The sequence below is a fragment of the Pyricularia grisea genome, assembly GCF_004355905.1.
Source record: "Pyricularia grisea strain NI907 chromosome Unknown Pyricularia_grisea_NI907_Scaffold_2, whole genome shotgun sequence".
NCBI classification, from domain to species: Eukaryota; Fungi; Ascomycota; class Sordariomycetes; order Magnaporthales; family Pyriculariaceae; genus Pyricularia; species Pyricularia grisea.
This window is the reverse complement of record NW_022156717.1, coordinates 1227593-1237813: the sequence shown is the minus strand read 5'-3', so window position 1 is coordinate 1237813 and position 10221 is coordinate 1227593. Positions and strand designations below refer to the sequence as shown.

The window sequence follows — 10221 nt, the reverse complement described above, 5'->3', positions numbered from 1 at the left end:
AAAAAAAAAAAAAAAAAAAAAAAAAAAAAAAAAAAAAACTAAACAAACATCCAAAGGAAAGGGATATGTGCAGCACGGTTAATGCCAGACATACAGCTGTCTGACTGACCGATTCTGCACACACGTCGAACTTGCCCACGAACCTACCTGACCTAACCTGGTCTCCAGTTACTGGTGCATCGGCTATCTTCTATCTGTGAGAGGCTGGTCCCACGGCCTTGCGCACGCCCTTTCCTATCTTCCTCTTGGTTCTAGGTATATTCGACTTGTCGGACTTGCTCTAGTCCCACGGCATCAGGCTGGTCACGCAGTCAATTCGTGACCACTTGTCGCAGGCGCTCGAGCAATCAGATCACCACAAGGGATGGCAGATGCCCCGGACTTGTCCGTTGCGGTTGGGCTGCTAATGCAAACACTTGTTAGTTAGTGTTTACTTCTTGATTGCAAATGCCTCCCAGTCAATCATGAACAAGCGTGCAAGCACACCAGCCATGTTTCAACCCCCTTTCGGAGAGATTCCCCAAACTTCACATCGTAGAAACCAGGGAAGCATATGTTTGGCCTCATCGGTTTTCAACCTTACTGCAATCTACGTGCAGCACACAATTGGCAGTGACATGGACTGCCCAAGCAAATCAATTTAGCAAAGTGATCAAAGTAATAAAAGTGGATCTCCCGGCATGGGGCTACCGCTGTTTGAGATGTTTTCCGTTTTGCCTGTCACCCATCACATCGAGATCAACCGTTTTCGTCTAGGATCCTCCGAGCAAATCAGTCAATCAATCAATCAACCATCCATCCATACCACGTCAGTCGATCAAGTCCAGCTCCTGGTCTCCTCCACACCTTCACTTTTCGTCCTGCTCCATTTTTCATCCCAGTTAGATCGAAGCATGCTGCGATGGTCCTTTTTAACGGCGTGTCCCGGTATGTACTAGATTCCCGGAAAGCTACGCAAGTAGCTACAGTACTTACTGTACTGCTTATGGTTGGAAGCTTTTCTGTCCACCGTAGTAAAACGCTAAACGGTTTTTAAATTCACCTTTCCAAGAAACTAAAATCCCATTGTTTCCTTCTACGTTGTGTTGCAGAAGTTTCTGCCAACACCCACATGCATAGAATCACTGGTGGCTGGAGTTGTCATGAGTTTAGCTCTTCTAAGCAGGTTGTGGCTCAGCCCATGACGACGCCGAGGCTGCATGAAAAGCTTCCCACCTTGAGGAACATGCATTCAAGTTTCTGGTAGACCCCTCTGACTCTAGCATCCACCCCGAGTGCTGCAAATTTGTACTTCAACTACCGGGGCAAGACTGTCTGTAACCAAACCTCAAGCTCAACATTAACGTAGCTGTATCAGGGGGACTTGTCGCCGACGTCTCCGGAGCTTCCGGGGCATCCGGCACGGAACTTGTGATGGGATTGATCAGCAGCTAGCAAGGCGGTTGCTCCCACCCAATGAAAACATCAATCTCGACTCGAGAAATGGTTGTGGGTTTTTGAGCGGGTTCAAGGGAAATTGTAATGGGAATCCCGGGCAACGAAGCACTGCTGGCGGCAATCATTTTGTGCAAACGAGCGAGAACCCGACAGGCCGAATCCCCCTGTTATTGTGTAATTGTTTCTTTTCTTTTCATATCCGTCTTGTTATTGCGAAATGATTTTTTTCTCCATTGAAAAAAATTCCTTTTCATCTTCGACCCGCCCTGCCAAGAAAACAGTCAGGCTTATGAGAAGAACTAAACAGAGACTGAAGAAGAAAAATACGCAAGCAAGAAAGTAAAATACGGGTCCGTGCATGAGCCCCTGTTGCTCTGATTACCTTCAAGAGCCGAAAGTCAAGAACAAACAATAGTTGCAATGATGGTTTTTTGTGGTTACTACGGCATTAAGGTATCTTTGTTTGAGTTGTCTGTTCAAACTGGGATCCAACTCTACGTACCGTCTTGCCAAATCAGATCTCAAAGTACCGAGGTAAATTCACTACATCCAAGGTAATTAATAATAACAGGCAGACAAGCTGAAGGTAGCCGCCATAAAGCCTGACAGCTCATTTTAAACAGCCCGAGCGGATCAGGGTGGAAGGGGGAAAAGGCTTCATTTCATAAAACGACCTACCCATCAAACCTCTCCACTTAAGCTTACCACCTGAGATTACAAAGACTAGCACAAACATGTCCTAGTTGAGCGCCTTTTCATTTTGGAGTCCCGCCAGAATGGCAACCGAAACCCTAGTATGAGGCAGCCGATTGGGTACACTAACAACTTTCAGGCCGCGGTATTTTTTCTTATTAACTTTATTTTTTATTTTTTATTTTCTCTCTCCCTGTTCTGGGTTCTGGTATGGTCTGAAGTTTCTCAAAAGCCTTGTCATGTATTTGGTACCCAGCGCATGCCAGATCCGGGCATGCCTGATCCCCGAAATTGGCTGCGTCATACTCGTAGCCGGTACACTGGCAGCGAGATCCACTTCAAGGTACTGACTGTAAGCACCTTTGGGAAATTCCACTTCACATTCCACTTCCCGCCCCGAGGGAGAAAAAAAGTTTGATGTTTATGCGATTTACCGTTGAGAGAGAGTGTGTGTTTTGTGTGTACCCACACAATCTTGTTTGTTCCACCGTTTTTGTCTGGGCACCCCTTCGCGGGACGGACGGATGGTGATTGACAGGGGTACATTCTCATCTCTCAAAGTACACTTTGTACTACTATTAATTAGTGGATTACTTGGGTTGTTCGCGCCCGAACGCGGAAATGCCTGAGACGCGAAGTTATCCATTCCCTCATACAACTCAATTAACCCAATTGAACCGCTTACCAATAATCCTACGTAAAGTGAACCAACCGGCTTTACAAACAGGTACACTCCGTATTTGCGCAAGGCTGATGGCATTGCTTTTATGGATACACGACAGTTTCACTATGAATGTTATTGGGCAGAAAGAAGAACAAAAAAAAAGGTACAAAGATAGCAAAATACAGACCGTCACTTTGTGTTGCATGCAAAAGATCACCAATAACGTCGTACTGCCTTTCTCAACGGCACAGCATGCATGCAAGCTACATTTTGCGCAGTCATCGCACGACAACGTCGCCAAGAAAGTGGGCTGTGCGCCTTTTGCAGACCGCCCCCGGCGACCAGCGTGCTTATTACGATTGTGGACCACGGCTTTCCGACAAATGATTCTGCGACTTGTGGCTTGCCTTGTTCCTTTTTTTTTTTTTTTTTTTTTTTTTTTTTTTTTTTTTTTTTTTTTTTTTTTTTTTTTTTTTTTTTTTTTTTTTTTTTTCGTGTACAATTTTCCTTTTTCCTTTTTATCTTATGATTATCGGGTTCTAGACGACGGTTCCCTTTTACATATCACACTGGTTAATTCCTCGTTGCGGGGGTGGCTGGAGGTTCCATCCACTAAAACTTGGTTGACCATCAGGTGGTGGGAAACTTGGGGGTAACAGTTGAGCAACATGACTTGACAGGAAAGGAAAAAGAAGACTATTACTACCTTAGACTGCCTACTTGATCTGTTGTTCAGCCATGGTACACACCAACAACCAACCCCCAAATATGCGCCTCCGTCGGATCCGAACCGAATCATTGACGGGAGATGAACGAATCCCAATGCTTGATCTTATCAACCTTGCCCATCTTAGTCCCCCGTTCCAGACCTGCTGGCTTAAAAGCCACATCATATTTTACCCGCAGGCGAATAACCATCCTCGGGTAGAGAGGGCTATTTTATCACATGGTGAACTCTAAGTCCACAGAGGGAAATGGTATATACTTGGAAAGTACTTTGTCGTCATTATCTTGAAAACCCCCGATGCACGAGACAAGTGGGGTTCGCTAGTTGATACGGAGTACGATTGGGAAACGAAAAGAGCAAAGCAAAGAGAAAAAAAAAAAAACTTGGTTGCATCATCTTGCTTTGATACCCTAGTACCCAATTACTTGGCAAACCAGAACGCGGCAGATCATTCATCTTTGCACCAATACTGGCAATACATAAATACCTACTTGTGTAAGGCAGTTGAGGAACATTCACATCGTCACATGCTGAAGCAGCAAAGAGATTTAAAAAAAAAAATCGAAATGCAAGGCCAAGAAAGTACTCGACCCACTCCTGCTGATCCCTATTGCATACGTGTACTGGATAAGTGTAGTATGTTATGTTAGTTCCTGGTCACACACGGTATGTATTCATAAGAACCCGTTCTGTAAACTACGGTAGAACGACTCGACTATCTCCGGCAATTGTTGCTACGATGCGCATGTCATTGACCGCCCGTACATCCGCATGGCCCCGGTACTACTGCGACCTTAACAAAGAAGGACCTATGCCGGCGGTGAGAGCACTAACCGATAAGGGAACCATCATCTCCATAGTATTTCCACAAGCCCACAAGGCCGGGAAGAGGGCGTGCATGAACGTCATTGACTGGTTGGTTGGTCCCAATGCGTGATATATCGCCCAGCCACCGCTCGCCACCATTTTCACGTTGGTTAAAGCCAACCACAACGTCTTGCTTATAGGTAGTTGGATGTGTTTCGATCGCGTACGGGGCCGTCGAAATTTTCACGGCTCCGTAGCTGCAGAGCGGCCTTGTGATGGATTTCGGCCTTGTCCTAGCCTGATCCGCTATTGAATCCAGCCGGGACAGCCTCGGTGGAATCACGTTTTTCGGGGTATCACTGGTCTCGTAAGCTCTTACATACAACGAGGTGTCACACTCGCTCGCTGGCGCACACCGTAGAAAAATCGAAGTGCGTGAGTGCCAGCTTAAAGAGTGAAATCAGTAAGATGCGCACCTTCGATAGATCAATTGACATTCTCAAAGATCTTCTCGATAGGTTTAGCAGCCTGGACAGCAAGTAACAGTCCCCAATGTCAGTATGGATCTTGAACGTCTGCTTTCACTTCAATAAGCTTTCGGTCAGACTCACATCAATGAACTTCTCCAGTTCTTGGTCTAGGTTGGCCAGTTTCTCCTTGCTTTTCTTGTTCTCTGCGATGAGCGTGGCCTTGCGCTTGAGCATGTCCTGTCTCTGGTTCTCCATCTCCTGTCGCTCTGAACGTTCATGTTCTATCCTCGCGACCATGAGTTCGTTCTCGTCACGGTCTGCCAGTTCTGGTTTCAATGCTAAAAACTCCTCAACTGGTATGAGGGGGAGCTCGCGATACTTGTGACTAAATTGTTCAGAATGGGCAGTTAGAAGCCATTCGAGCCGCCTCTGTATCCGGTCCGGCGCAAAAACCAATATAAATTCCATATAGCTTACTCGTAGCCCTCGCAAGCCGCAATCTCCCCCTCGAGATGCCTCTGCTCGTAGTATAAGTTCTGCAGCTGCAGGTGCAGCGTGTCAACCTCCTGCCGCTTCTCGGCTGTCATCGCCTTGGTGTCGCGGGCCGCAATAAAGGCGGCACGGTGCAAACCACGCAAGTGCGACAAGTTCGTCATCAGCTGCTTTTGCAGCTTGGCCAGCGCGGCATGTGCTGCGCCATCGTCGTCGGCACCGTTTTGTTGTTGCTGCTGCTGGGCGATGAGATCGACGAGGGCAAGGGCCTGGTCGCGCGCATCCTGAGAGATCTGCAAGACGGAGCGCAGGTTTGGATCCGTCACTATGTCGTCCATCGCCACGACAGCCTCGGGGCTCGTAAGGTTGTTTCGGCGTCCAAGGTAGGAGATGGGTTTGGGAAGATGAGGTGAGGCAACGCAGGATGTGGGTTTTTGCTGGTGCGGCTCGGCGTAGATGGATCAGATTCTGCAGTTTCAGATGTTTGCTGCTTGAGGAAGATCTGTGCTGTGCTTTCCCAGAAATATCAAATGAGATCCTATGCAGCTCCTTTCAGCCTTGCGAGTGCTACCCAAGCGCGTTGAGCGCGTCTCTGCAGCCAGAGACAAGACGAGTGTCTTCCGATAAGAGAAGCGATAAGCGCACAGGCCTTCAAAGTACCGTCCCGTCCACTTTCAGCTCGCGGTCAATGTCGCCACATCCGGTCCACCCGAAAGGACTTTGAACAATTAGGCGTTAATTGGCTTGACAGATCGCCTTAGCATAATAATAATTCTTTTAAAACGTTTTGTTTGGGTTGTCTGCCAGCGAGTAGTTATTAGCAGGCAATATGCATGCTCGAGATGTCTGACTGAAAACATGAGTCAAGTCTGATAAGGCACATGCTGTAAATATGGGCCAGACGATGCAACCTTTCCTTTGTAGGGTTCAATATCACATTGCCTCGCTTGCCTCGATCCTAAATTCATTTGGCTCTTTTCCCTACGGTAGGTATTCACTCGTTAGGTCACTCGGGCACAATAATCTCCTGAAGCGCCTGTTGGTTGTGTCGGAAGAAAAGTAAAGACAGCATCTGCCACAGCGCTAAAAACAGCCCCTATCGGCTTTTTGATTAGTTGCTCATTTCGCAAGGTACTAGCTCGATTCATTCTCCAACACAATGTTGTGGCAGCTATCGTCTAGGACGAGCTCGCATACAAAACATGCTCAGCACAGTCACAGACCAGTATATCGCATTGACTTTCGCTCTGTCTGTCGCTCTATTTAGCTACAAACATTGACCAATGTCTGACGCGCTTTGCTTCACGGGGCATGTTTGACCTTTTTACTTGCTGCACCGTTCCGAATTGATTGCTGCGTGAGGTGCTTTTAGTTCCCGAGTGGGTGGACGATAACTCGGGATGATCTGTCTGTCTACTACGACTTGACGTTCCTCGGACAGTACAAGTACGTGCTCAGCCTCCAAGACTGCCAAACTTTTGCCTGCGGCGTACATATGTTCCCGTCGCCTCTCCGACTTGTCATTCCATCATAAATCATTTTCAGGGCCCAGTCAGTCTTGGTCTGAGGGGTTCGTCCGGCATAAACCCCACATCAAACGTTTCGACCAATTATTGTTTTCGCCGCTCGACCCCTTTGTTGAGTTACTGGCGCTCCTGGGCTGCAAGCCAAGCGAGTTCCCACCGCTCTGCACCCCAACCTTATCCACTTCCGTGGGCCTCACTGCCCGATTCGCATTTGAATTCCGAGATTTTGATCAGTTACATCCTCGGGTGAAAGGGCCACAAGCGATTTTTCGACGCCTCATCCATCCAATTTCCCCTTTCATACTTTTTTTCTTTTTCTTAATCCTTGTTTGTGTTCAAGTCACTCATTCAACTTTCTTGTGCATATTATCCCGTCTGTTTGTGCCGCCTCGTCGTCCTAAGTCTTTGACAACCGGACAGCGCGGGGCTTTTCCGTCTACAGCCCAAATAAATAAATATTAGAGATACGCGGCATCCACCCGAACCGTCTTTCTGCAGCTACGCTAGCTAGCCTGCCTTCCAACCGCCCGCCATGGCCCTATCCCCGAGCGAACTATGCACCTCTCAACTCAACTGCGGTGCGCCTTCTATGGCCGCCACCAATGAAGACGACTACTCCTCAGCGCAAGCATCCGGCAGGGAGGGCAGCGATGATGCTCCCCCTCGGAGGCGCCGGCGACACTCGTCGTATTTCCCACAGAGACGCAAGTCCATCGTCAACCACATCATGGATGGCGAGGAACACATTCTCCTCAAGGTGCGCATATTTTCCCCCCCCCTGCAATTTTTTTTTTTTTTTTTTTTTTTTTTTTTTTTTTTTTTTTTTTTTTTTTTTTTTTTTTTTTTTACGGACCTCCGACTAGACAAGATACTAATTTGTGGCGCACCTCGTATATTCAGGTCGATTTATTCCTGACGGAACTCGAAAGGCGCCTAGATTTCCTCGAGAGTTACGGCGAGATCAGCCTCGATGCGAGCATTGCAAGGGCTTACAATACACTACAGGCTGTGCGGACAGGCTGCTCTCATGTTTCGGAGGAAGTCATCGGCGCCGGTCGTCGGAGGGTACATGTCATGGTCGAGACGTTGGAGGCTAGATATCAGGATGCTCTTGCGGCGGCCGACTCTCTGCATGAAAAAGCCTGTGTCGGAATAGACCTACTGGACACGATGCTTTCGGATTTTGAGGACCATGCATCCAAATTCCGTGAGCGCAGCCTGGCCAATGCTGCTGATGCCGCTGGTGCGTTCATGGGCGAGGGTCGGAGAGTTGTCGACGAGGGTATCGGGCGTGCCAGGGAGGTTGTCGACGAAGGATTTGCGGCGGCCAAGTGGGCAGCCGAGTCGTTGGAGGACCATATCCAACGGGCTGTTGCCAGGGCCAGCAAGCATGGTCTTATCCGGTACGAGGATCTTCCCATGCCGTGGCGGACAAACCCGCACATCCTCAAGGGGTACCGCTTTAGTGAGACAAAGCTGGCTTGTATCAAGTCTGGCATGTTTGGCATCTCCAACGAACTTGTCAACATTTGGTCACATGCCCTCGGCCTCGTCCTCGTCCTGGCTGTGGCCTTCTATTTCTACCCGACATCACCCAACTTTTCACTCAGCACCAAGACGGATGTGTTCATCGCAGCCGTCTTCTTCTTTGCGGCATGCCAGTGCCTCGTATGCAGTACGATTTGGCACACAATGAACTCGATCGCAGACGCGCATCTTATTAGCTCATTGGCCTGCGTCGACTACACTGGTATATCGATGTTGATTGCTGCAAGCATTATGACAACCGAGTACACGGCTTTCTACTGCGACCCGATGAGTCGTTGGATCTACATGAGTTTGACGGCCATTCTCGGAATCGGCGGCGTCATCCTGCCATGGCACCCGCGCTTCAACGGCGCAGACATGGCCTGGGCCCGAGTGGCTTTCTACGTCTCCCTCGGTGCCACGGGATTCTTGCCCATACTACAGCTGAGTCTCACTCGCGGTGCCGAGTATGTCTACGAGTTTTATACACCCATCGCCGAGAGCATCGCTGTTTACGTCTTTGGTGCCCTCATCTACGCCAGCAAGATCCCCGAGAGGTGGTACCCTGGCTGCTTTGACTACTTTGGCGGCAGCCACAACCTCTGGCACTTGGCTGTGCTGGGTGGTATCGTCTTTCACTACATTGCTATGCAGGAGTTCTTCTCTACAGCTTTCAAGCATGCACAGGATGGTTGCGGAGCGTACTGAATTTCCTTTGTCTTGATCTACCTGGCTTGGTAAATTTCTTTCTTCTTTTTTTGCATCGGCTGGTGAGCCTGTCACACCGGGGAGTTTGGGAGGCCTTTTTTGTTGTTGTTTCCTTTGTTCCGCGTTGCATGAGCACATTACAGCTACCGCGTAGACCTTAGACCACGCTCAAGAGGCATTTGCTGGTTGCATTGAAGGTTACGTCTTTTGACTTGTTTGGATGTTGTTTACTCCTCACTGTTTGATACAAATTTCACGAAGAGGACGATAGACTTGGCTTTACTTTGCTTTGTCTTGGTGGGGGGGAGGGACGTTAATATGAGTACATGTCCAACAAAACTTGATTACAGCGTTGTTTGTGTTTTTCTGTATGTTTTGTGTTTTTAATGTCACTCTGTGACGTTTGGCCTTGATATGGGCTCTAGATGCTAGAAATGCATTCTTGTAACAAACTAAACCTAATATTAGACTACCAGCAGGAACCCAGTGTCAGCGGCTATGCAACCATTGGGTTTCGGCCCTGACAAACCACAATCGTTTGGCTTTCTTGAACCGATACTAGACACCTGTTGTACGTTTGAGGAGGCATGGTTTTTGATGACTGACAGACCCATGGTGCAGTGCATGTTAGTCATGTACAGCCACGTCATGGTAAACCTAGCCAATAAACAACTGAGCAATCTTGGAGGAGTGATTCAGTGTATTCGGGGAATGAACCTTATAAAAGCGCGGTCCCGCACACGTCAAGGTCTCGCCCATGTCTTCCATCCCTTCCATCCGTCACTATCAAGCAAGATGACTTCAACCAAGAAGACTCGTCGATGTTTTATATAGAACTTTTTTTTTTCAAGTCTCGGGGGTGGGAACCCGAGCTAGACGTTACTTCATTTTCTTTTTATATTGGTGGAATTGTCAAGTAATGCGACACCTTCGGGACGACGGTCTGCTCTCAGGGGCAGATGTTAGGTGACGATCACATGTTTACGCATCTGACACGATCCAAGTAAGGAATCTCGGTATATATCACCAAGTCACCTTTTTGCATACTTGCTACGGTGACTAAGAGACCCCATCCAACACCGGCAACAAGTCCATTTTCAGCAGGTTTGGAGTTTAGCCTTGATGCGGGTGCTCCAGGCTACAGATCAGATCGACGAGTGCGCTTTGAAT

General features: G+C 48.2%; 2 protein-coding genes across 2 annotated transcripts; one reads left to right on the top strand and one right to left on the bottom strand.

Annotated features, from left to right (window-relative positions):
• Positions 1–4195: 4195 nt before the first annotated feature.
• PgNI_02917 (uncharacterized protein) lies at positions 4196–6040 on the bottom strand. The gene is made up of 3 exons (XM_031122974.1): positions 5276–6040; positions 4940–5183; positions 4196–4856 (listed from the first exon to the last, which is right to left on the bottom strand). Exons 1-3 carry the CDS (start codon positions 5626–5628, stop codon positions 4815–4817), a joined length of 639 nt encoding a protein of 212 aa, XP_030985071.1. The 5' UTR covers positions 5629–6040; the 3' UTR covers positions 4196–4814.
• Positions 6041–7071: 1031 nt separating this feature from the next.
• PgNI_02916 (uncharacterized protein) lies at positions 7072–9585 on the top strand. Its single transcript, XM_031122973.1, has 2 exons — positions 7072–7573; positions 7717–9585. Exons 1-2 carry the CDS (start codon positions 7349–7351, stop codon positions 9049–9051), a joined length of 1560 nt encoding a protein of 519 aa, XP_030985072.1. The 5' UTR covers positions 7072–7348; the 3' UTR covers positions 9052–9585.
• Positions 9586–10221: the final 636 nt, after the last annotated feature.